This window comes from Ictalurus punctatus, chromosome 20 (assembly GCF_001660625.3).
Source record: "Ictalurus punctatus breed USDA103 chromosome 20, Coco_2.0, whole genome shotgun sequence".
NCBI classification, from domain to species: domain Eukaryota; kingdom Metazoa; phylum Chordata; class Actinopteri; order Siluriformes; family Ictaluridae; genus Ictalurus; species Ictalurus punctatus.
Window position 1 is genome coordinate 18,233,328 of NC_030435.2, and position 27,494 is coordinate 18,260,821.

The window sequence follows — 27,494 nt, forward strand, 5'->3', positions numbered from 1 at the left end:
TACTGAATCTTACATTGGGTACAGAATATATCCATCATCATAATAAAAGTCAAGTACTGTAATAATTTACTTAGGCAAAGTAGTAAAAGAAAACTTTATTTGAACACAATTATCTGACTGATCTGCTTTTTACATATTATATATGTTATACATATAACACCTTTTTACATATTTTCTCGCTTGCACAGATCTCAGCTCTATTTGTGAGCTGGTGAAGCAAGCACTGGCTTCAGGAACACCTTTCTTAAAATAGCAATCATATACATACTATGTTTTTCACACTTGTTGATCTATTACACAATCATCACACTGAGTTTACTGGTGTCATCATGGTATTTAAAGTGACAATTTCATAGAGATACACTGAATTATTGATTGACGTACCGTATATCTGTACTTTATACAGTGAAAACGAAAGCTGTATGTGAACACAAAATCTACACTACACTTTTATGAGAATTAATAAATGAATAAAAGTAGGGCTGTGTTTGAGTCACTCGTTAAAAAAAGAAAGAAAAAAAACATTTGGCTGGAAAAATGCACATAGACTCACAATACACTTTCTTTAAAACTTGCTATTTATCACCAACCAAAGACCCTGGAGGAAACCCATTACCATGAACATGAAGGATGCATTTACAATGATACATTTACAGCAAGGTACTTTCTGCATTCATGCATTCACTGTTAGTAACTGCATGGTCGGGAACATGGTGGTTTAAAGTAGGCTACTTGTTTATTTATATTTTGGAAAATAGAATGAATCAAATTTGTTAGAAAGTAGCATGAGGAGGTGCAAAAAACAAATAAACAAACAAACAAAAAAAAACTATATGAATGGGATTGAAAGAAACAGTACCATACACATATCTATTTCCTAAAAATAAAACCAAATACAAAAACCTTGTTGTTTAGGCCATGTTTACATCCGAATACAGATACAAATATTTGGGGTTCTAAACAGATACAGATAAACACGTACAGATAGTGGCATTGCGTTGCACCCCTATGTGTAAAGTGAAAGTAAAATGTATGCTGAAATGTTTTTTAAATGTCTACAGAAATGTATCCAGTCTTGGTCAGTTTATTTACTATTGTGTGTGTGTATATATATATATATATATATATATATATATATATATATATATATATATATATATATAGTATCCTCTATGATTTGTTTTTAACATTCTACTTTTGTGCATGATTACAACATAGCACCATGCACTTATTTTTCTCTTTTAACTCAAAATGCAAGTTTATAGTTCCTCTATAGTTATAGTCTATAAACTATAGTTATATAAACTATAAACTATAGTTATAGTTCCTCTATAGTTCCTCTATAGTTATAGTCTATAAACTAATATAGTCTATAGTTCCTTATTTGTGTATAACATGTACCTACCTTTTATAGTTTCACTATTCTTATGGGAGTTTCTTTTGTTTTCTGTTGTGTCTACAGATTCGTTTTTGTGGTTGCGTTTCTATTTCTCTTGTTTTCTACTGACTTGTTGTGGGGGTTTTTCTTTTCTTCATTTTGTTGATTTGCTTTGAAATTCAGCATTTCTGTAAGGAAGATCTAACTCCTTGTTTATTCGGTCATGATACAAGCTCTCGATTATTTACTGTGCTGAAGATTTTTCCCTAATCCTTGTTCTCTGAGCACTGCTGTCTTCATGACTCCATCTGTGCTGGTTATCTTAAAGATCTTACACGGAGCGACACAATTTTGACATCGAGCCAATGTAGGCCAGAACTTCTGTTGGACAATTAACTGATTCAGGCAGAAATAACCCAGGTAAAGACAGACCAAGCAAAGCAATACAACAATGTTGCCACAGTTATTGCTGACCAAACCACACTGTGAGCAAAATCTGAACTTGATTTGTGGAAACTACTATTGTAATTTCATTTTTTCTTGTTTACTCGTATCAATACAAGTCAAATGTCAGTGTTGTAAGTATAATGAGACTATCTAAGCACTGATAACTCTCGGTTAATGAGCATGATGCTGCTTTCGTCTGAACCAGTTGGGTTCTGCGAAAACAAGGACAGCAACACTTTGTCAGCAACACATAAAACGTCAAAATTTTTTGCCATACTTGTGCAAACGGATGGTCCATTCAGTTGATGTATGACATCATTTCCTGTCTTTCTGTTTACATGGCCGTGAATTATACCAACCCAGCATGGCCATGTTCCCGGTGATCGGATCACCATTGTGATGCTCCTGATCTCCATAACTTCGGTTGTGGTGTAGAGGGTCCATATCGGCATATTCAGGCCTGATGTGCATCTTGGAAATGATGTTGGTGGCTCTCTCCATGTTCCTGTCCATGGAGGAGTCTGGCTGCAGACTATGGACCTCTACCACAGAGCGCAGTGAGCGTGACTGAACTGGAGGGGACACACACAAGCAGGAATCTACTTTAGTGAATTAATACTCAACTTATAAACTTTATTAAGTGCTTCTGCATCAAATCTGCTCAATATTCAGTCCAGAGAGTCCCAATTATGGAACTGGAACATGCCATTTCACATTTCAGGTCCATATCACCTACTGAGCACCTGAAAGAAGTAATCAAATCCTCAGTGATTAGCTGGAATGGGATGAGTCTTGCTGGAATTGGTAGAAGTGCTCGGGGGACCTCGAGACTGGGAAAGGAGCCACTGGGTCAAACCACAAATCAGGATTCATTTATATACCGGACATCGACTTTTGGGCATAAATCATCAGCCCAGACTTTGACATTGAAATTAGAAATATGTTCAAATGAAATACTGGAAAAAGTATTGGCTGTAAGTACAAGGAAAAAGTTTCAAGTTAAAGTGGAATAGCTCTCAAAAATATATAGAACCTTGTTTGAAATTGTATCAGGTTACCAATTACCAAAAAGATATTGATGGGGTTCAACAAAAGATGGGTAGTTTGTCTGTCTCAAAAGTCTTTGTAGATGTACTGCACCAGGTTAATGAAGCTGATTGGGATTCTGAAAGCATAGATCTGGCTGCTCACGCTAATGTGAACAATGATTAAACAAAAGCAAAGTAGAAGATCAAGCACATGTCAGGAGCAAAGGCAGTCAAAGTCACATGAAACAAGCTGCAAGCTGTACTGCATAATCAGATATGGTAAACCAGCACGAGTTCAATTATCAAAACTGATTTAAATTCCCTCTTCAAGTAGGATCTACTTGAGAAAAATACTGCAATTATACCAAATTAGAGGAAATTTTAAAATTCCATTTCACTTTATTTCTGGGTCATTCAAAGGTGGACAAATCACAAATTAATTAGTTAGGCCACTGGGTATGTGAAAGCTGACCAGTCCAATGTTTTGGTTGCCCAGAAAGCTGACCTGGAAAAAAGTTATGTACACCCCTGGCCATTATTAATGCATATGATCATTGGTCAGTACTTATATGTTTGTTGATGAAATTATTATTTTCTAAAATGTTGTAATATGTCTTTGGTGTGAGGTCAGAAATCATTGGATGGGTGTGTGTGTGTGGGGGGGGGGTGGGGTGGGGGGGTCAAATCCCTAATGCTCAGCTTTATGCTTGTCTTACATTCTGTCCAACTGTTAGTCAAAGAAATGTTTACACATGAATACAACTAATGATATGTGAGGCAGCCTGAGAAAACCCGTCTGATGTCACTGTAGTTGATTTCTGTAACAATAGACCAAAAATTGGTCAAATTTTGTTCTGAATGATATTTTCTATATTTCACCAAACTGACATGGAAATATTTTTATTTTCTTTTTATGTTTTGCCTTACCAAAGGTCACATAGGGATTGCAAGGAACCAGTTTACAAGCACTGTACTGACACATGCTCAATTCAGCTTATAATCAGACATCAGCTCTCAAAATGTCGCAGATGTTCCTGCACCACAAATGGAATGAAATCTTTAAATGCAATTTCCCCGTTTTCACTTACAAGGAAAACCAGACTTTAAAATCCTAGAACTTTACTTCTGGTTGAGAACGAGAGATACATATTTCAGCTCAAGAAAGTTTGTAGTTTTCAGAACTATATCTAGTCCAAAATGTAAAAATTTCACCATGTGAAGGATTTTCCCAGGCCACTATGCGTATCTGATGCTTTTCAAACTTTCAGTACACTAAGACACACACACCTTTGGCTGTGCTAAAGTCTGCTGGATCAGCGGTCCTGCTGTGGGACAGTGGTTGGAATCTGGGGAACAGGATGAGAGAGAAAGACAGCAGTAGCACCTGGAAGAAAGTCAGATCAAGAGATTTAATAACATTATTATCTTTTATCCCTGCAGCCTTTATCACTTTTTCATCATCTGCATCTAACATGTGGATTATAGTATCTTTACGCTCGTCCTATTCTTCTTTGTAGTTAGACACATACACATTGTGCTTGTTTCATGTATGTCATGTAGTCTATTTTTTATCCACTGTTTTGTCTTGCTGCCATAATATGTTCCACTATATTCGTATATTGATTGGACATAAAATAAATAAATAAATAAATAAATAAATAAAAACGGTAGACAACTTAAATTTGCATTTTGATAAAACGTGCATAAAACTGTTCAGTTTTATTATTTTGCGAACATGAAATCCTTGTTGTTTCATCCCACAAGTTAATTTGTCTCGGGACCTAATTGATTTTTAAAGCATCCACTATGTAATGCACGTCAGTTCTGCAAAGTTCAGGCAGGGCTTTTGTATGTGGGTTCATCTTATTTTCGAATCGGTCTTTCCACACCACTTATAAATTATTCATTTATCATATCAAGCAGCTTGAATACAGGGGGATAATGAGGCCTTTACTCTTGTACTCATTAATAAACTTCACATCTGCTGCATGATGCCTCTACGGAGTAGGATGAAGTCAGAACTGCAGTGCAGTGTCTGGCATACATGAGCATCCCCTGCATTATATCGATTTCAGACCTCAAGGCAGAATGAATGGCATGTTTCAAAATCACCACAGTGGATGTGTCAAGCTTCTAGCATCAAAATGGCTGAAATGTGAACGGATACTTCTTTTTCAATCTGACTTTTATCTACTGCGTTTGTAGAGTATGTATATGTGATTACAACAGAAAATAATTGTGACACCTTTCTTTGTACTGAGGAAAGAGCAGAAAGCATATTGAAAAATGATAGTTATACTGTAAAAAAAAAAAGAGTACGTGTTGACACTCCAACAACTAGCCGTAGAATTCTAGTATATGTGGGTTTCGAGTAAATGTGCAGTGTTATGCAATATGTAAATTAGCAAATATGCGGCAGCGTGGGAAAACCCATCGGATGCCACTACTAGCTAAATCAATTACGTTTTAGTGACAATAATAAACTTTGTTTACTTTGTGTCAATATATTTTACCAAACCAACATAGAAATGTTTGTATTTAGGCTACTTTATAACCTTCCCTTTGCGTCTGCCTGCAAAGATCACATTGGATAAGAAGCCGGTTTAACAAATGCGGTCAGTCCGCTAGGAACAGTGTGCTTTTCTCACACAATGAATGTCACGATTTGATCAAATGGTCGGATAAGTTTAGTTTGTAACCAGATGCAGGCTCCATCACACCATCATCAAAACAGAGAAGAGTGCAAAATGTTTCAATTAATAAATAGGCTTTACTAAGAAGAAAATTAGCCAACAGAACAGATCTGAATGAAAGAGTCAGCGATTATTTCTCCAGTGATGTTAGCGTGAACATAGAGCAGTCGAGTGAAGAGAGAAACTGTGGCTTGATGTTAAATGTTGTGAGTGGAATTCAAATGGACTCTTTGTGTACAATTTTCTCCTGCATCCTGTTCTTTTCTCAATTCAGGGAAACCTTCAGTGTGATTTCTGTCTGACGTCAATGACATTTTCATCTCCCTGGTCACATTGTCACTCACCAGGATACACGTGCCAGTCTGAGCAGGTTTATTAGAGCTGTTCATGAACAGGGCTTGCAGCCTACGTAACTGATCCATTAGAGACCTGAGAGGAACAGAGAGTGAGAGGGAAAGAGAGAGAGAGAAAAGCTTGTCTCAGTGGTATAATATTGGGAAAGAACTACTTCAGTTATCACCTATGTGGCTTTGTGTCTTCGGCCTGTTTTAGTATCAGTACTGATTGAATGGACTGGAATAATCAGGTAATCATTTCTATTTTAAAAAGGTTTTTTTCTTAAATTGATATTTTCCAAATACTTCTGTAGTGATGTGAATTGCTGACGTACATGTGATGGTGAATTTTAGGACATATTATCACACCAGAGCTCCTCTATATCCAGAAATTTCCTAAGGCAGCAACAATATGTTTCAAAGACACCTTTAAAAAATACAACACCTTCCAACAGCCTGAATAACTCACCATGGAGGAAATGGAGGTGTAAAGATGTGACTCGTATCTATCCACCACTAACTGTCCTTACTACACTTTTATTAAGTGTTTAAAAGATTTCACATGATCAGTAATGTCCTTTATTATTTACCCTATGTTTTGCTGGCTAGTGTACCGGATCATTGGTGGCTAGTGGACATATTAGGTGCAAGGGCTAAACACCTAATCTATCAATAGCTGATTAGATTAAATAATTAGGGTTGAGCAATGCTTAGATCACAAGGTTTCATTGATGGCATAATAACAATAATAATGATGATGATGATGATGATGTGGGGGGAAACTATCATACACACATACACTTCAAGACAGATTAAAGGCAACTGCATTTGGAATTTCACAGTGTTAGCACTGACCCGCCATCACAAAACCTAAACAGTGTCTTAATCTACGGTCACGTTAGTCCTCTTTGTAGTTTGGCGAGGACTGACCACTGCGGCCACTATTTACGAAGGGTGCTTGGACCCCTCAGCTCGTCACTGCGGCTATATTTACGGTGTTGCTTATCATGGATTAAGATACAATTTGATGTATTCATTCTCTGTCATTAACAAAAGTCATCAGAATCACCCATGAGATTAATTATTTATGATACATGAGCAGTGTTATTATTAATGCTATTTTGGTGAATGATCTTATATATATATATATATATATATGTATGATATTAGTACATGGTGTAGATTGTTGATGAGTGAGGAGCTTTACATGTTGGTTTTCTCCAGCTGAATCACTTTCTTCTGCAACTCCATATTCTGGGCACTGCAAACAGCCATTCTGAGTAATACATTATATCACCTATTAATAACTTACACATTTATAGCAGGAACACACACACACAGACACACACACATGCAAACCGTTAATGAGTCATATCCAGTACATATTCTGTTTCTCTGCTACGTTTATTTCACTCACCGTGAGAGCTATCACACATGAACACACATGCTGAAGAGCGTGAGGCTAAGACATTATAATGCTACTCTTAATGCACACCACACACTACACTTCTGAATGCCAGACAGGCCACAGGAGGTCAAGTAAATCAGATAAAGCCTTTCTGATATGTATAAAGCCTGGCTTAATTATGGACAGATATTCTTCCAGCTGGTTCTCACCCAGACATACCTTTTCATAGCCATTCATGCTTTGTTTTCAAGGTCTTTTTTTATTTTCGCACTTTTAAGGTTTTCTTTGAATTGCGAGAAAGAACAAGAGACCGTACCTCCCTTCTAGGCCATCAAGGTACACTTTCTTCTTCTTTCTGCTCTCCTGGGCAGACTGCTTGTTGCGAATCTTTCTGCGAATCTTTTTCAGGATCTTCTCTTCACACTAATGAAAGGACAGAAACAACACACACATCGAACTTCACTCCATGTTGCTGCTGTCCCCCCCCCCCAATTAAGCAGCACTAGACTTAAGTAAATGTACCACGTAGCTTTTGTTAATATTTCAGACAGGATAAAAGAAAACTTTCCTGAATCCATCAGAGAATATCTGCCAATATGATGGGTTAAATATATTGAATATCTAATGCCCAGGACTAAAACTTCCCAACCCCAGTGTCTTAGCTGGTAATTACTGTGTTGTTAAAGTCATTGCTATTGCAATTGTATATTTATTTATTTATTTGCTACTAATTAGTTTTCCCCTAAGCTGAATCACATGTATTAGCATATGCGTGGATGTGCGTAGCTATGAATACATCAATGTGATTGATGTCATGTGTCCGTGTGTTTGTATTTTGAAGAGAGTGAGAGGAATAAATTATGGCTTAATGGCTTTTTGTAATGTGTTGAATGCTTTCCTGGTCACATTCTCCTATCTGTGTATTTATGAGAGTTTTATAACCTCAGAGCCTTTTAAATTAGTTATATATGTGAACACAGTGTTGTGTGTGCGTGTGCGCGTGTGTGTGTGTGTCCAGGTAAAAGATCACTAAAGAGCACTAAACTTAGTGAAAGCAAAGTAATAGCATTTGGAACGATTACATAATTAAATTACGTAGGTAGATTTGTTAACTACTGTGTTACCTTGGTGAGGGGAAACTGGTTGGGTAGAGACACTCCTTCCTTGGCTAAAAGTTTCTTCTCATCATCATTAAGAACGAGTTCCTGCAGCAAGTTCTGAGAGGGTTGCTTGGGCTGTACAATACAGACACAGATAACAAATCGCCTTCGTTCAAGCACGCACAGCACTTTAAAGTTTACTCTCTTTGTTGCATGTGTGTCATATGACTTGGTTCTTAGATATATGAATTTTCAATTATCATTTAGTCAGCTTTTAGGAAAGCATCATTCCTCTCCTGGGTGCAACAGATGTGATGTATACTTAGTTCACAATTATTGCACAAAATGCTATTAATAAGTAGTTTACAATATTTCACTGTTTACTATTAACTGTTATACCAAAGCCCTGTTGAATTCTCGGTTCTGATTAGTCAGAAAGTGTTATTTAATTTTCTATAGTAACAACTTACACTGGGACTCGAATGTTACGACGGACGATTGATATGGTGTAGTTTTCTGTGAGGAGATATTTTTATTTACCATTTCTGGAAGGAGCCTCCAGTGTCAGAAGTAATGTGCTCCCTTTAATTGTTCTGCACTGTAAAACCGGATAGTTCATTTAACTCAAAAAATTTGAGGAAACTAATTACCTCAAAAAATTTTAAGTTGATAAATCGATTTCTTTACGCCAAATACACTTAAATATAACAAAAATGTAACTTTAAAATTTTTTTTTTGGGTCATATTTAAGTGTATTTGGCTTAAAGAAATTGATTTATCAGCTTAAAAAAAATTAAAAATTGTGAGGTAATTAGTTTCCTCAAATTTTTTGAGTTAAATGAACTGATCCGGTTTTACAGTGTGACATTAGAAAGCCTTCAGGATGAAGGGCTTTGAGGTTTGTTTGTGACATTTGTAGAGGCTGGCGAACGAACTACTGTTTATAACTTGTCTAATGGACGTTTCATAACATTAACTGTAACTATGATGGGATAAAAGTATGTCAGGTTATTTGTTAATAAATCGAAAATGTCATCGATGGCAAATTTCTGTGGTATAACAGGAATAAAACACTTAATAATCCACTTTGGTGTGGTAACATTAACTCAGCTTCATGTGGTTTCAGTTATCGAAGTTGATTTATCATGTTTTATTCCTTATTAGCTGTTTTTTCCCGATCAACATAGATTAGAATGCCTTCAACCCGCACTGCTATCACACCTGCTGCATGTACACATACCTATGATCCTTTTCTCTGTAAAAATATGCCACACTGCAAAACTCCCACTAGTTTCAGCTTTGAAGTGTGCATTACGGTCTCTATGGAGAAGGTGGGATTTGCTGATTTGGAGGAGGAGAGACGCTTTAGTCTTATCTTGTTAAAAATGTTCTGTCACATGCAAAAAAAAAAAAAAAAACCTGATCTCTCTCGAGCCAGAAAACTTTTACAAGGGCATTCTATTCAATGTACAAACAGCTTGAACACCCACCATCCCCTGAAGTTACTTGAACATCTGCTCTCCTGACAAATGTGGATTTAATTCTGTTAACTTCCCAGTCACTTTTGCTTGCTAGACTTGTGCTGCTCATTGAAAACAGTGTGAATTATGCTCTGTTTATGTACCGTGTGCGCACGTTTACATCGGTTCACTTGGGTGTATTTACAACTCTGTATCTTATAGCTAGATATGTAAATTGTGATTGCTGTACACTTGAACTGTTCTCTCTTTGCCGAAGGCCGTCTAGGCCAAACGTTGCAGCGTACAGCCATTATGATAAGATCTGGCCAGAGAGCAGCGAAGAAGCTAAAGTGTCACATCCGAAATGATAACGAATCAAGGTGACATTGAGACAGACAGCTTGTGAGTAACTGGTATAATGATGACCCCAGCTAACAAGCTTATGTCAGTGTTTTTGAAATTATACGGTAGAAAAGAAGTAATTATAGGCTGTCATGTGTGTTATAAATTCATTTAACATCCAGTTTAATGGGATTGAAAATGCAGTATGGTTTTACGGAAGGAATTAACTGATTTATTTATTTTTTTGGAACACTTTACAATAACAGTACATGAATACTCATATAGTAATCCCTGAAATAATACTTACTTACCTGTAAATATGAACTAATGATGCGTTAAGGCATGTACTAATTACCAACTAACGAAGAGCTAACCTTAACTACGACATGAGTCTTATGAAGTCATGCATGAATAACGACCGCCTTAAGTACATGTCAGTACATGTTCGTTAGTTAGTGTATTAATTAAGACATGGGCGTAAACTAAATCAAACCTGCTCTGTAAGAAAGAATATGAATTCAACGTGCATGAATTCAAATTGTTTATATAATCTGCAATATGCAGCTGCGTACACAGACATCATCGGATGGTGCCGGATGACTTTCATAACTCATCATCAGTTCATATTTAAGTAAGTATTAATTCAGGTATTAGCGCATGATTCATCATTGTACTCTTATTGTAAAGTATTACAGATTTTTTTGTGTTTTGTGTGAGCAAAAATCTGTATAAAGCGTGCAAAAATAATGTATCAAATAATCCATTGTCTCTCTATGTGTAGTTTATAGCGAATAATTGTACCCAGTGAATATGCGCATATTTACAGTACACGCCCGTGCGTCTGCTGCAGTCCCTCGGCTCGGCGTCCTACTCAGTTGCCTCCTAACTCTCTGCTTCATTAGCATGTGAACCCCATAATAGACATCTTGTTGTTACTCTCTTTCCTTCCTATTGCATTTCAAACGTTATTATAATATACATCACTCAGTGTGCATAGAGTTTGCATGTTCTCCCCATGCTTCTGAGGTTTCCTCAGGGTACTCTGGATTCTTCTCCCAGTCCAAAAGACATGCGTTGTAGGCTGATTGGCATTTCCAAATTGTCTATATAGTGTGAATGTGTGTGATTGTGCCCTGCAATGGATTGGCACCCTGTCCAGAGTATCCCCCGCCTTGTGCCCCGAGTTCAATAGGGGAGAGAGTCCAGGCTGCCCCACGACTCTGTATAGGATAAACGGTATAGAAAATGGACGGAATGGATATAGTATCTTTATGATTTTAAAGATCACGTTGCATGATGTTTTCATGCAATTCTAACTGTTGGAATTTCTACCACTAGGTTTTTTCCCAGCGTTTTCCAGTATTTCTGTGAGCATACAGAACATAGACTTTCCTGAGTCAGAAAACTTCAAGGAACAGCCTTACCACCGAACAAAGCACTGACACTAGAGATGCTGTGCAAAAGATTCTGGCCATTCTGGTGATAGTCAAACCACCATTGCTTTTAAATCCAAATCAGATATGAATATTTGAAGCATTAAACAGATACCCATAGTGGTATTGTGATACACCCCTATTCTGGGATATAATATATGTATATACAGTTGTGCTCATAAATTTACAAACCTCTTACAGAATCTGCAATTTTTTTTAACAAGCGGGATCATTAAAATTGCATTTTGTTTTTTATTTAGTTCTGCCCTGAATAAGCTATTTCACATAGATGTTTACATATAGTCCAGAAGACTGAATTTACACAAATTAATCAGTTCAAAAGTTTACATATGCTTGATTCTTAATACTGTGTGTTGTTTTTCTGTTTTGTGATAGTTGCTCATGAGTCCCTTGTTCATCTTGAGCAGTTAAACTGCCTACTGTTCTTCAGAAAAATCCTCCAGGTCCTGCATATATTCTTTGCTTTTCCAGCATCTTCTGCATATTTGACCCCTTTCCAGCAGCGGCTATATGATTTTAAGATCCATCTTTTCACACTGAGGACAACTGAGGGACTCGTACACGACTATTACAAAAGGTGCAAACATTCACTGATGCTCAAGAAGGCGGCACGATAAATTAAGAGGCAGGGGGATGTAAACTTTTGAACAGGATGATTTGTGAAAATCATTTACTGGGAAAGATGTAAATATCATATGTAGCTTCGGAATGACAGTACTAAATGAAAAAAAGATCTTTAAACAAAATAATAACAATTTACACCAATCATCCTGTTCAAAAGTTTACACCCCCTGGCTCTTAATGTATGGTGTTGACTTCTCGTGTCTTGTGGACTATATATAAACATCTTTTATGTGAAATAGCTTACTCAGGACAGTACTAAATAAAAAACAAAATGAGATTTTAATGATTCCTCTTTTTTTTTTTTAATTATGAAAATTTTGCAGCTTCTGCAAGGGATGTGTAGATTTATGAGCACAACTGTACCACAGTGCAGGCAGACATGGTTCTCTCAATACAGTTTGTGTTGAGCGACATGAGTACACTCACAGGTTCTCCTAAATTAGAGAGGAGCAGATCCTTCACGCTGAGCTGGACAACTGAAGAGGCATCAGGGCTCGGATCTGCTGCAGGCACACAATGAGGAACCATTGAACTGCACAAGGACAGACTGGACTCCCAGGCCTCTGTATAGACACACACACACACACACACACACACACACACGCACACACACTCTTGTGAGGACCTTCCACTGACATAATTATTAAGGCAGCTAGTTAATGCCATGCCTTCACATGAACCTAACCCTAATCTTAATCTTGGTGATTAAAAGGAAACATTTTTTCTCCTTTAGATTTTGGAATAAAAGTTGCAGCTTTTGTAAACAAAAAAAAGCAGGTTTCTTCATGGTGACCTACCAGATGTCCCCACAAGGTCAAAATTCTCAGATATTCCTAGAATTGTGGGGACATTTGGTGCATTTTGATATAAAAACATACTCACACACACACATATAGTTTACCCACACACATATACAAATTTAATGTATGTTCTGTAACGTATAATCTTGTCGAAATGGTCCAATGTGCAAAAAAACTTTTTTTTACAGAGCCTTATTTGCTTGCTCATTTCCTGTGACTTCAAATAATACCTGTATTACACTCATTATGTTTGTTTCAATATATAAGAGTTACAAACTGGCATAATGTTATGTTCCCAGAACTTACAAGACATCTCTTATTGTGCTCTCAACACCAGTCATGTCTCTCAACGATTTCATGACTCTTACTTCTGTTTTGATTGATGGAGTGATTCCTGTATTTTCTTTGTACCTGTGCACATAATTGTACAGCACTATACTGTATGATAACAATTTGATGGGAAAATATATTGATAAGACCACACTGGTGAGGCAGATCTTACTCATCTCACTCCCCCATTATAATAAACAGGGCAGGGCAGTAGTACAAATAGTTCCGAATTGTGTTAATAATCTGATTGACGTAATAACAAGATTATCATAAAATATGTATCATAAAGTATGTTTATACTTTATGATCATAGATCGTATAACAGCACACTTGTGTTATTCCTTACTCATTTATACTTTACTTGAGTGTTATTGGAATGCTTATTTAATTTCATTTCCAAGAAACTGATTACTTTTTACTCCTTAAATTTTATTTAGACCTTCAGAGCATTCATAACAAATCACAGCTATCTCTTCTTCTCTCATCCAGCCAATGACTAGTTCTTCTCTCTCTCTCTCTCTCTCTCTCTCTCTCTCTCTCTCTCTCTCTCTCTCTCTCTCTCTCTCTCTCGCCAGTTGAATGGGTTCAGCATAGCATCTAATCAAGGTCTCAGCCTTTAAAACCCTACCATCTGCTATGACCTTCACACACTACACAATGTAGTTAGCGCTATACCGATCCATTTCCGTATTTAAAGACATATAAGTCACCAGACCACATGCAGGAACTTGAGGATGACTGCAGTTAAATATTTCAATCTTCAGAGCAACGTCTCGTGTAAAACGAGGCGAAATTTGAGAAAGGTGTGTTTCACTAATTTTCTAACATTAACTGGCTATATTTAAGTAAGTTAACGTGTTTACTAATGTTTGCTAATATACGGTTAGAGTACCATCGATTCCAGTAGCTAACATAAGTTGGCTAGTCGGCAAGTTAAATTCTGGCTAATGGTTAATATTGATTATTTACTGTACATGATCTTTTACTTTTGATTAATTCAGTCGCTTAGTTAGATAAGTAATAAACGTCCATTTTCACATGAAAATATGACTTGAACATAATTTCCTCTGGTAAAACCATTTACATATGAAAAGAGCACTGGATACTTCCACTTTTAATTGAGTAGGATTATGACACTTTAACTATATATTTAAGTATAATTTCTTGTACTTTTTTCCACCCCTGAATATTAGTAACTATTCTTATGCCTGAATGTTTATAAACTGTTCATTTCTTTTTCAGTCATTCGAGATTCTTGGGTATTCTTGTTCCCTCTTGAGTTTTTAGCTCGCAGTTCAGCAGTTCAGCAGTGATTGTGCTGAATTGAGATCAGTAGGTTATAGGTAGTTTCTTTTTTATCCAAAACATGTTATGACTTGCAGAATGCTGTCAAATACAATCCGGCTGTATATTATGTGTTATTATTAGCAATTAATTAGAAGAGATAGCATGGCAAGAGGCTAGTTCATAAATGGAGAGCAGTTTGCCCTGCTCTTTTACTACTTTAAATGGTTTATTGAACCAGGGTTTCTTACCCACATCAATGGAAATATCTCGTTCTGAGGAGCTCGAGGCCCATCCCGAGTACTGTTGTTGTTGGGACTGAGGAGGAGGAAAAACAGGAAGAGGATGGTGGTGCTGAGAGATGAAGAAGGAGTCAAAGAGCAGGTTGGCGGGAGGAGGAGGACTGTCCAAATGGTCTGAGAGGGGATCGTCACTGATGCCGCTGTCGCTGGGTGACGGGACCCACAGAGGTGAGCTAGAGCCTGATACACTCTCACATGCATTCAGCAAGGAGTCCAGGAAATGATCAGCTCCATCATCACTGTGGGACAGCAACTGCAGAAACACATGCACACAGAGCACAGGGACATAACAGATACACAAAAGTAGGTCAGACTCTCATAATGATCCAAGGCTCTGTTTTCAAAGAAACTTTGTTTTTCCACAGCGCGAGTGGATGGAGGAACACACCACCCACTCAGTTCTCTGTGAATCAAGATGAAGCCTTCGAGTTATTTAAAGGATGACATCACTGCTCCCTAGTTTAAAGCAAAAGGAAGTAGAGGATCAAAACGCAAGCTTTCCATATGGAAGCTTGGCTTGTGCTTCATTTAATAAGAAGTCAGTGAAACTTTTGGTTCAGATGTGTTGTATGCCATTATACTCACACTTTGATCCGGGAATGGCCAGGCTGGGTTAACACGGCCACCCTCAGGCTCTTCAGGAGCCGAGTTCTCATCGGCCTGCTCAAACAGGAGATCTAAGAGTTCCATCCCATTGGAGCTCTGAGAGAGACAGGAACAAAGGAAAGTTTGGGAAAATATCTGACTGGATGCTTTAACCAAGCTGTCCATCACTTGGAAATAAAATTTTATCCATCACAGTTATACAACTGCATTTTTTCCCCCCTTTATTTTATGCACTAACTCACAAACAAGCAACAAAATCCCCACAGAAATGGCATCATTATGTATGCTGTGCTCATTTTTCTAAACTAAACAAAAGAATGAGTCATACTTGGATGCTTCACTCTTTTTTTACAATTCTTTATACATGATTAAGATTCCACACAAAAAATCAAGCCTGAAGCAAAATTTTCTGAACCTCATCCTATTGTGTATACGGCAAAAATAGACTTATGAGGTGAAAGGTCCTTAAGTAATTGTACTTTAAGTAAGTAATTGTACAGTATACTATATTGTACTATATTATATGTTCTATAGTTAAATACTTATAATTGTACTTTTTATCTGAGTACAGCTGCAAATTAATACAGATGTGCTATATTAGGTCTTCTTTCCCCCTAAAATAAAATCGTTAGATGATCCACTCGACATATGAATTTGGAATGATTGACAGTTACACAGGTGTTTTGAACTCTCAGATATTGACTGACTTGCAGGAAGACCCGCCCCCTTCCCCATCTCACATTAGTAATATCTCGTTTCCCTCGCTTGAAAGGGGAAAAAAATCATTAGATCTAAAATGATGTGTCAAATCTAACACTTTACAAATTATTTTCATGGTGATGATAAGTGATTTTGGTCTCTTTTTTTTTATTTTGTTGAAATTGTTTGATCTCCAGATGGTTCAAATATCTTTATATATCTCTATCTATATTTCATTATTATTTCATTAGCATTATTTGTATCATAACATGTTATTGCTAAGTCAGCGCCATTAGGATATCTATCATTATATTGTATGTTGACTAGTGATTTTATTTAATGTGATACTGTAGGTAAGAGATAACAAATAAGAAAGTGAAATTTATGGAATATAGGAATAAATACTGGCCAAAGCAAAGAAAAGCATCGCGTAGCATTTAAAATCCATTTTAGGTTTTGCTTCCTCATAACTGTAAGACATTATGGTAATTGTTTTTCATCTAACTTTTATTCTCCACAATTCATTGGCTATAATTATACAATTCTTATGGTTACCTCAGAGCTTATCTCTTATCTCACTCTGTTCTAGATTATTTTAATTAAAACATTTCCACACACTGTAGCCTATACACAAAGTCTTTATGCATAGATCCATCATTCATCTTCTTTACTATCAGGAACACTGACTTAGAAATGTGATTAATTTTTTTTTTTTTAAACTAATCTACATTGTAGGTGTCCTGTTGTAAGAAAATCAGACACATCTGACAATGAGTAATGAGTATTATCTGTGGTATGAAACATCTTATGGCAGGCATGTATTATAACATCTGTTATAAAGAATACTTAGAACACACTTATTGACATGAGCTGTGAGAGAGTAAGGTTGATTCCTAAAGTATGCACACCCTCATTTCAAAATGATAATATAGCTTTCTAGTTTTGAATGTTCCACCAACAGAACACATTTTATTAAAACAATTTTTTATTTGATTCAAGTTGACATTATTTATGGGCTTGTTTTTGAGTTACTAAGGCTTGGATTAAACCCAAGGGATCAGTCGAATAAGCTAATTTACTATAAATACATGTTTTAAAAAACGAAGATTAATATATATTATGGTAGGCTGTGATATCCATTGCTTTTAATCCGACTAAATTTGCAAACAATAATCACACCCCCCATTTTGAGAACCACGGATTTAGACATTCCTTCATTTAAAAATTTTTTAATACATAAATAAATAAAATAATAATATGGAAACAATCCATACAGCATTCCTGAAAATAATCTAAATGTCAACTTTTATTCCACTTTCTTTTACTTTTAAGAGCTTTTCAGGCCCCTGGCTGTTGCAAAGTGTTCCATCTAGTGCAGACGAGGCTCACATATTATACACTTTTCATCTGAAGGCATCCTGGCAAAGAGCGTCTGATCACAAAATCCCATAAATATAAACAAGAAACTGCAAACATACAACGGAATCTTGCTGAAAGTAGATTTAAAAGATTATTTCTCACCATTGTCTTGTAGATTTTATTTATTTATATATATATATATATATATATATATATATATATATATATATATATATATATATATATATATATATATATGCTGCAAATTCCATATAATAATACATGCATAACATGCTGTGGTGATTTGAGGACGGATGTGATTGTGTAACCTTAGAACAGGGGCTGATCGCATTAGGGTCAAATCGCTTCCAGACAGGATTCAGACAGGGTTAAACATGGAAGATCCGTAATCGATGTCAAAACACAGGCAAGAATGAAAAAACCAGACAAGGAAACAAGTCTTAGAAAATAGCCTGGTTAAAACAATTCATGGTAAGACTTCGCGACGCTACAAAGAAACAAAGTGGTACACCTGGACAGACTAATTGACGGCTAACACAGAACAGGAGAACACATTTGAAAAACATACCAATGGCAGCATGTGGGGCGGAGACGAGAGCAAACCCAAAACAAAGGCACATGACACGACAAAAACAAACGCACAAGGAGAAGCCGAAGCAAAATAAATCACCTTTTCTCGTCTGCAGCTTGTGCAAAACGCAGCAACGAGATTTTTCCCGTAGATTTTTCCTGAGACATTTCCCCGATTCTGGCGTCTCTTCACTGGCTTCCTGTCAAGTTTAGAATTGATTTTAAAATCCGAATTGATGTATACAAAGCTCTTTCTGGATTTTTACATTTCTTCACCTTTACTCTCCTACAATTATCTGTCCCCCGTTGTCGTACTAAGACAAAGGCTGATCGAGCCTTTTCTGTGGTTGGTCCCAAACTTTGGTCTCCCTTTTCACGTGAGGTCCGGTCCAACTTTAGCAATTTTTTAATCTTCTCTTAAAACCTATTTTTATTCTTTGTGTCATAATTTACATTTACATTTATTGATATTTAGCAGAGGCTTTTATCCAAAGCAACTGACAAATGAGGAAATACAAGCAAAGAGATATAACAGGCGGAGAACAATACAAGTAGTGCTACCTTACAGGATTTTTTAATTGAGTGCTAGAAAAGCAAAGTGTGAAGAGTAGAGGTGTACGAGCCAGAGTAGAGTTTTTTGTTTGTTTGTTTGTTATTTTAGGATAATGTGAGGTTGGTGTTTTAGGGGTTAGTTAGGTGTTCATGGAAGAGGTGGGTCTTTAGCGCTTTTTTTAAGATAGTGACAGATTCTGTGGTCCGGATTGAGGTTGGAAGTTCATTCCACCTCTGAGGGACGGTTAGTTAAATGCTGGGTTTATGTTGGGTTTATGTTGAGGTTAGGGTTACGGTCAGTGTTTATGGTTGGGTTTAGGATTAAGATTGGGGTTAGGGTGAATACAAATGATTAGGGTTTAGGGATTAGGGTTAGTGCTAATGGTTTGGTTTAGAATTGGGGTTATGTCAGGATTAGGGTTTAGGATTAAGGCTGGGTTAAGGTTAGGATTGGGGTTAGTGTAATAGAGTGGACAGGTTGGATTGATTACTGGCAGGAAGGAATTTCATTATTTCAGGAATGTGAGACAGGTGATAGGGTGCTCATTAAAACTCACAGCGAGCTCGGCCGAAAGAAAAAAGAATGTAGGAGGGAAAAGGCTGCTCGCAATGGCCCGTCACCGCTGTGTCAGTGAGCGATGATGAGGTGCACTGAAAACCACTTTTCTGACATCGATTGCAAGAAGTGCTGATGAATCAGAAAGATGGAGTGAGACTGTCAGCAAAAGGGTCAGGCCAAGGAGAGTCCAAAAGAGAGAGTGCAATGTGATTGGATGCATAATAAATGATAAATACCTGTGTTTTCCTAATTTCATCAGGGCCCTCCAGGAAACACAGTCCCAGAGGTCCTGTGGGATCCACTGGCACAGAGGTAAGTGTCCTCATATCCCTGCAGTACTCTGCTATAGGACATATTTACACCCCTGAGGCAGGAGGATAGCGCTGATGGCTGGTTGGAGCTGAAATAATAACCCTGCGCTCCAGGTGACTCATAACAAGGAGTTATGAGTCTTATTGACATAAGCTGTCATGACAACCACTGATAATAACATGACATTCTTATGTCACTGAATGTAAACTACTCAAGACTACTCATGCAGGTATCAAATTAAATAATTCATTTAAGCAATTAAAAAATAAATTGCTGTCCATTTCACTTAACATACATAGATTGAAGTAATGTTTCAGCGATAAGACACAATGCAGAGAGAGAGACAAAACTATAGAGAGGGACAGAGCATTACTCAACAATAAAAAAGAAAGGGCCAGAACATTCGTTTCACACCTTTACAGATCTCTTATCTTAAATTACAAGTGCTGATAGATTTCTGATAGCAGAGTATGAGCCCAGGGAGAACAGACTGAAAACCCATAAGTCCAAAATGACACTTTTTCCCTTGTGCATATACCTCGTACATCATTCTTCTACCCTTAATAGAAACCTGCTCTTTATTTCTGTCCGAGAACTGTCAAAGAACACATAGTGCCTTCATGAAAGTGTGATCAAAGATGGCTCAGAGAGGATCGCTCAAATCTCTTGCCACTGCTCTACTGCTCATAGTTTCTATAAGAAGCGTTTTCGGTTTGATCAGTACTACTCATCTGACAAGATGAGGTGGCTGTGGTGTCGTTAGTGTGACAGGCCTAACATTTGCAGCATGTTCTGCATAGCAGCTGTCACAAATCTCACAGACTGATATTATAGGTGTAAAGAAAACATGACAGACATTCTTCTGTCTCTAACACAGATAGATATCTATGCTGTACATTCAAGCGCCAATTCAAAAGTTAGTGTCTTACATAACATTTCAGCAGTTAATGGGTTAGGCTATTGATAGAACAATGCATGATGCACTGACAGAAATGCGGAATGTTCTAAACACCTATGATTTCTGGGAAAAATTTCAACAGATTGCAATGAAACTGAAGGACCTTAGCAGAAGGATTTGCAGTAATATCATATTTCTTACAAGTCCCTCTTATGTTCTGTATCTCCAGAAAGAAGATTGTCTCTCTCTGTCAAAAATGAACCAGTGTCATAGAGCTTTTGGCCATGATTCTGTTGAAAAGTGGGAATATTTGTTATTGTGCCATTGTTGATATGAGTATTTTTTTTTTTTATCATTTCTCTAGTATCATAATCTAAAGCTAATAATAAACTGTTTTTTAATCATGTTTTTTTTTTTTAACAAAGATGTATAATCATTGACGTAGTGAAGCTTTCTCTAAAGTAAATGGCCTGCACTTATATAACGCTTTTAGATAAAGCGCTTTACACTGGTTCTCATTCATCCATTCATACACCAGTGGTAGCAGAGCTGCCATGCAAGGCACTAGTTTGCCATCGGGAGCAACTTGGGGTTCAGTGTCTTGCCCAAAGACACTTCGGTATGTGGAGTCACATGGGCCGGGAATCGAACCGCCAACCCTTCGATTAGTGCACAACCCACTCTACCACCTGAGCCACAGCCTCCCCAAAGAAATGTATATTAACAAGTCTTGAGTGTCAGAGAGTTGTAATAGTCAGTAATTTTTCCACTTCAGGACAGAGGACTTTGCACATTCTGATTCCCCTATAACATGACCAGCTGTGTTTTTCTGCCTTATTAACTTCAAGAGAGAGAGAAAAGCGTGGCTGGTGAGGAAATGACTGTTTAACAGGAACTAACTCGTCGTGCAGACGTTCCACAAGATTAAATGTAACTACGAACAGTTAAAATGTACTGTATGATGTGTTGTCCTTCAATTAGTACAAATTTCATAGGTTGACAAAATACTGTGGTATAAGAGGACGTGTTGTTATTTGAAAATAATCAACTTCAGCATGGTAATGGACCAAAAGTACATGAAACACAACGCAAAACGAAAATCATAACACTTTTTCAGTTACAGGCTGTATTTATGGCTATAAATGGATAAGACTTTTTGCTCTGGGAATGAATCGGAACATGATATTCCATCCATCCATTTTCTATACCGCTTGTTAGACATTGTTTTTTTTTTTTTAGAGTTCGGATATTTATTCATTTAGCAGACACTTTTATCCAAAGCGACTTACAAATGAGGAAATACAAGCAAAGCGATATATCAAGCGGAGAACAATACAAGTAGTGCTACTATACAAGATCTTTAATTGTGTTCTAGAGAAGCAAAGTGTGCAGAGTAGAGGTGTAAGTGACAGAGTAAGGTTTTTTTTTGTTTTTTTTTAGGATAATGTGGGGGTTGCCATTTTAGGGGTTAGTTAAATGCTGACGGAAGAGGTGGATCTTTAGCTGTTTTTTTGAAGATAGTGACAGATTCTGTGGTCTGGATTGAGGTTGGAAGTTCATTCCACCACTGAGGGACAGATAGTTTGAAGGTTCTGGAAAGGTCAGGTCCTGGTGAGGGTCATGGTGGGACATGATATTATTGGTTAATTTATTTTTCAATGCATATTACAAAAAAACGAATCTGATCATTTAGAGGCAGGCAGTGAATTTAGATAGAAGATTATTGCAAAGATTTACATTGTAAGACTTTGTAATTTTGCAATACGTGTCTTTTAATAGATACTGTTGATTGTGCACAATATCATAAAGGACATTAACCAAGAAGATTTAAAAAAAAAAAAAAAAAAAAAGGTCAGATTTGATTTCAGGTTGTCTCCAAGGGCATAGCAACAATTTATAGGTTTCCAATGTATAGGTTTATGAGGGTCTGCACCTGAAGACTAGTCACATGAAGGTCACCACATCTTTTCAGCCAAAAGTACACAGTGTTCTGCTTTGCTTTTTGAAATTGAACGTTATCTTCTGCTTAACCAGCATTCTTATGGCATGCATACTGTACTGATTACACTGAGCTCAGATTGCTAACACTTATCTCACGTGAACAATGGTAGCTTTTCTGTCTTAGTGCTCAGTTTGCTCAATCAATTTGTTGCAATCGATTGCAGTCTCAAACAGACATTTCTAATACAATTTCAAACAAAGGCATCTGGTCAATAAGTCATTATGTTGTGTTCATGCATTATGGCTTCCTTTTTCTGCAAACACTTTGAATGTATTCCTATGGTAAGACATGTAATATAATACAAAGAAAATTCTGATTTTGAGCTCAAATTGCTCAAATTTTAAACTTAGTCTCGGATTCTTGATGAAACTGTCATTGCATATTGCTTTATCAGTAAATTATGTTTTGGATGGAACCATTGCAAGGGTTTAATCCATCTTGGACTGTCTATCAAATGTCTGCTGCCTGACTTGCTTTCAGTCCCTCCAGGATTTTGCGATTTTGCGATCACAGAAATAAATGCAAAAATCAAGGAAACGCTGCAATATTCCGAGCTTGCAATTGTTCAAAATTACTGCAGATTTTCCAAACATTCGAACATGAGTACAGCTAAAAGCTCGCATTTACCAACAAACATCACTGCACGCAAAAAAATTTCGTGCAATTGCAATTTCACCTATTCAAGTAAAAAAGCACCAAAAAAAACTCCATTGCAAATTCCATTGCAACTTTTGCTGCAGCAAAATCAAGCATTTCACAAAAAAGCTCTGCAAAATCCTGTATGGTCTGTCCATTGCAATTGATCCCCACCCTTTATCTTGCACGTGGTCAACCCGCAAAATGGCTCCACATCGCCAAATCACACTGAGCCCAACTGGGTAATGTGGGTCGACCGGTCACCAGAGGTTCGCAACATACCAAGGCCTCTTTCCAGGCCACCCCTGCTTTCATTTTGATTATACCACAGCTCAGAACTCAGCTTCAGAGAAAGGGCTGTTTGTATGGAAGAATCATCTCATCAACAAAGTGAACAAAACGTAGTTGGAATGCAGCATTAGATCATTCGTGTAGCTAAATACTGGCACCAACCTGTTACCTATTGAAACAATATTTACAGTACATCAAGGACATCACACTCTATGATGAAACATATTCTGAGTATATGGCTCTAAAAATGTGTGGCCCCATTCCCATTGCTACCAGTATTAATTTACTGAGCACCATAAATGCAGTATATGAACTCTGCAACTTATTTAGGAATTTTAACATAACATCGGTGTTTGCCTGCTAATGAACTAAATTAGAATCCTTCAATATTCTTACTTACTCACATAGACACACAATGGAGATGATTTGGGAAGCTGGGATAAACCGTGTTTATTTCAGTGGTAATTCTTGGTGGAAATCATTTTGGTATTCCTAATCCTCTCCTCATTTCCACATCTTTTCCATCCACTCACCTTGCAAGAAAACTGTTATACCCTTCAATCCTTGTGAAAGTCTTCCCACTGTACTCACGTCACTAGCCTCGCAAAACCTTGTTATACTCTGCCCCTTATAGTGCCTATGTTTCTTGCACTTTCAATGCACTGGCTAATCATAACACCTGAATGGTCCCATCCACTTCCACTTTCGATTAATTGTTCCTGAAAGTTGTACTTTGAAATGTGCAGGTAGGTCTCTTCAGTGTTTGTGTTAGAATGCTGGCCTTGGTGTTCAGGCTTATCATGGCTATACATTGCAATGATACATTGCAATGATAGATTAAATGCTGTTCATAATTCGTATTGCTCCTATAGTTGTATCTAGTGAGTAAGTTGCTGCTCCTTAACCTACGGATAATATTAACTAATAATATTAGTGATAAAGCAGACACACCTATGTAAAAACTGACACAATATGTTTGACATGTATGTTAATAACATTAGCGCTAGCATTGATAAGTGTTTACTGGTTGCAAACATATGTAACTAATCTTTACACATTATCTTGTAAATGTTTCACCTGTGGCAGCTGTGCATGTTAAGTAAGATGAGGCCATTTTTGGCAACCGCCATTTTGAATTCACATAGCGCAAGGGTGAAGCTAATATTACACCTTTATGAGATTTATAAGCATAAGATGGTCTGATTTCAGAGCAAGTGTTCAGTTTCAAAACATTTGCATTTCTAATTTAAATTCAAGTTCTGATTTCTGGACCTGCGGGAAACATTGTGAAGCATTTTCAAACCCAGTAACATTTCTCACAAATTATTTGTGTATACTAGAGAGGTCTTTGCTCTAACAGTGTTTAATCCGTCTATATTTGGATTTCTGTAACACCACTAGATTGGATTTCTGCACCAACAAAAGACCTGCTGGAGACTTGCCTGTTTAAACATAATTTAAGATGACTGTTTGGGAAAAGTGTGTTCTGCTGTGTAGCAGTTGGAGAATTTGGTCAATAAAATACTGACATGATTAAAATTAAACCGTGTGAGTACCTTAAATAACGTTAATAGAATTAGATTTGAATTCAGGTCTATAATATATACAGTAATACCCACCTGAAATAATTAGGTATAATACTGACTATTTGGATTACTCAAATTTTCAAAAGTACCTTTGAAGTAAGCAAACATGTCAAATCAATTGATGAAATAAAAATATGATGTGAGATTTACCACATGTGCATTGCAGATATTACTAACCTAGGCTAAACCTTAATCAATAAAACATGGGGTAAAATGATCCCAGAATAAGTGGCTGCAAATTTCTGCCTCAATTTCTGGTAAAAAAGAAAAAAAAAAAAGAGAAAAAAAATCTTTAGTGTATTATAAACACTAGTAAGCCTGAAACTCTCTTCATCAATATAAATAAAGTTTTTAAAGGTGCAATTGGTGCAAAACATTCCTCCTTTCTTCCATCCCATAATCTCCTGTTTGCTCTGAATATTACTTGACTCACTCGGCCGGCTCTGTCCTAAACTCCTTCATCGAGGGCTTTTCATCTGTTACCTCATGCCATATCTACCACTTCATCACAATATGCTTCTGTTCCTCTGTCCCTTAAAAATGCTGTGGTCACACAAACTTTAGAAAACCTAACCGTCATCCTCTTTACCTGTCAGATCTTTTTCTAACCGTGAAACATAGTGACCCCTTAGCAGCATTGTTATCTTGCCACTAACTACTACTCAGTGCCGTTTCACTGCATTGAACCAAGAGTCACTAATGCTCTTCTCTCTGTTCACTTTGTGCCCTCAGTCGCACATTCTTAATTTACACAGGTATGCACATGACACTCCGATTTACCTCAGAGTTTGATCTGGACTTTGATTTTCACTACAAAACACTGTTCATTTTCCATTAACATTAATAGAGTCATTTAAGCTGTTAAGCTGTTTTCCACTGGTCATGATCTTGCTATGGTTTTTTATTCTACACTCTACATTAATAACATTTTAGGTCACTTACTAAAAGCCCATTCCTGTTCCCATCCATCCTACACGTATCATCCAGGGGCCTACATGTTCCTGCAAAACGCTAAAGGCCTACAAGTTCGTGCTCAAAGTTTGAGGCCTACAAGTTCTTGCTCAAAGTTAGAGGCGTACAAGTTCCTGCTCAAAGTTAGAGGCCTACAAGTTCTTGCTCAAAGTTAGAGGCGTACAAGTTCCTGCTCAAAGTTTGAGGCCTACAAGTTCGTGCTCCCTCTTCAGTGATTGAGTGCTGACTATGATATAACCTAACCTAACGCCTAATTTACAGTATATTCCTTATAAAGTAAAATTTCTAGACAATCAGATTTAAACAAAGCTCATGATTCATAATGACACACAGAAGAGGTTGTGATTTCCTCTCTGAGTAATGGTTCCTCCCAAGGCTTCTTGCTAATTATCTGTAACATTTCTTCATCTGTGTTGAATTGATTCGCTCACTGGGGACATACAAGGCACTAATGCATATAAAGCTGTCAATCTGTTGTGTAAAAATTGCTATGAAACAAAATTCTATTGTAGTCTATTATCTAGTAGTAATAGTTGTAGTAGATACTGCAGCACATAGAGTCAGTAGAGTCAAGGAAAAAAAACAATTTATTCTAGCTAGTAATTTTGTAAATAAAGGGATATAATAAATAGCTGGCTAGCATAAACCGACACTCTTTATACAGAAAATCAACACACGCCCACTGCCAGAGGTCGGAGGAATACCACATCAAAATTATTGTTAGAAACTTGCACATCCTTTCATTTCATTATCATATTGAATCACATATTTACAAACAAACTCACATCTGTCAGGACATTATGGTTTCACACACAGATCTTTTTGCCACTTAGAGTAATACCATATGAATATGGTAAAGCACTGTTTAGGACAGTACATAAAGAACATTAGTCCATAGTAGTAACCTATATATATCCTATATAGGAGAGCAAGAGAGAGAGAGAGAGAGAGAGAGAGAGAGAGTAAAAACTATTTTATGGAAGTGGACACCAGACATCAACTCTAACTTACTCCTAAGGAATTGAATACCAAATCCAAAGAGTGTGTTAAGATTTATGAGAAGAAGAAAAAATACAATACCTTGTCAGAAAGGAGTGCCATCAAAACTGAGTTTATGTATCCAATGACCAGTTTCTTCAGTTTAGTGCTCTCTCTGTGTTTTCTTCTGGAACTCTTCAGGTGCTCTATGTACTAGGGTAAAGTCTGAAACACCATATCACTGTGTGATTGACGTAGGGATTCCTCATGCTATTGGTCAAAAGGCTATGACTGACAGGTAACGTCACCTTTCAGGCCTTGGTTAATTTATCAAGAGGAAAGAATACCATCTTTCTGTTCTTTGTTATTGATGCACAGGATTTGTATTTATCAGTGGAGCATGACTAGCTTATCTAACCTGAGCAGATGCAATAAAGAATGATTTCATTTCTCTCAGGAACATTCATT

At 36.9% G+C, this 27,494-nt stretch overlaps 1 protein-coding gene across 1 annotated transcript; it reads right to left on the reverse strand.

The window, feature by feature from the left end:
* Positions 1 to 1,158: 1,158 nt before the first annotated feature.
* On the reverse strand, positions 1,159 to 27,222 carry creb3l3b (cAMP responsive element binding protein 3-like 3b). The gene is made up of 10 exons (XM_017495051.3): positions 27,129 to 27,222; positions 15,571 to 15,687; positions 14,935 to 15,238; positions 12,696 to 12,832; positions 8,414 to 8,524; positions 7,606 to 7,712; positions 7,089 to 7,157; positions 5,891 to 5,975; positions 4,141 to 4,237; positions 1,159 to 2,397 (listed from the first exon to the last, which is right to left on the reverse strand). The coding sequence occupies exons 1-10, from the start codon at positions 27,147 to 27,149 to the stop codon at positions 2,141 to 2,143; spliced, it is 1,305 nt and encodes a 434-aa protein (XP_017350540.2). The 5' UTR covers positions 27,150 to 27,222; the 3' UTR covers positions 1,159 to 2,140.
* Positions 27,223 to 27,494: the final 272 nt, after the last annotated feature.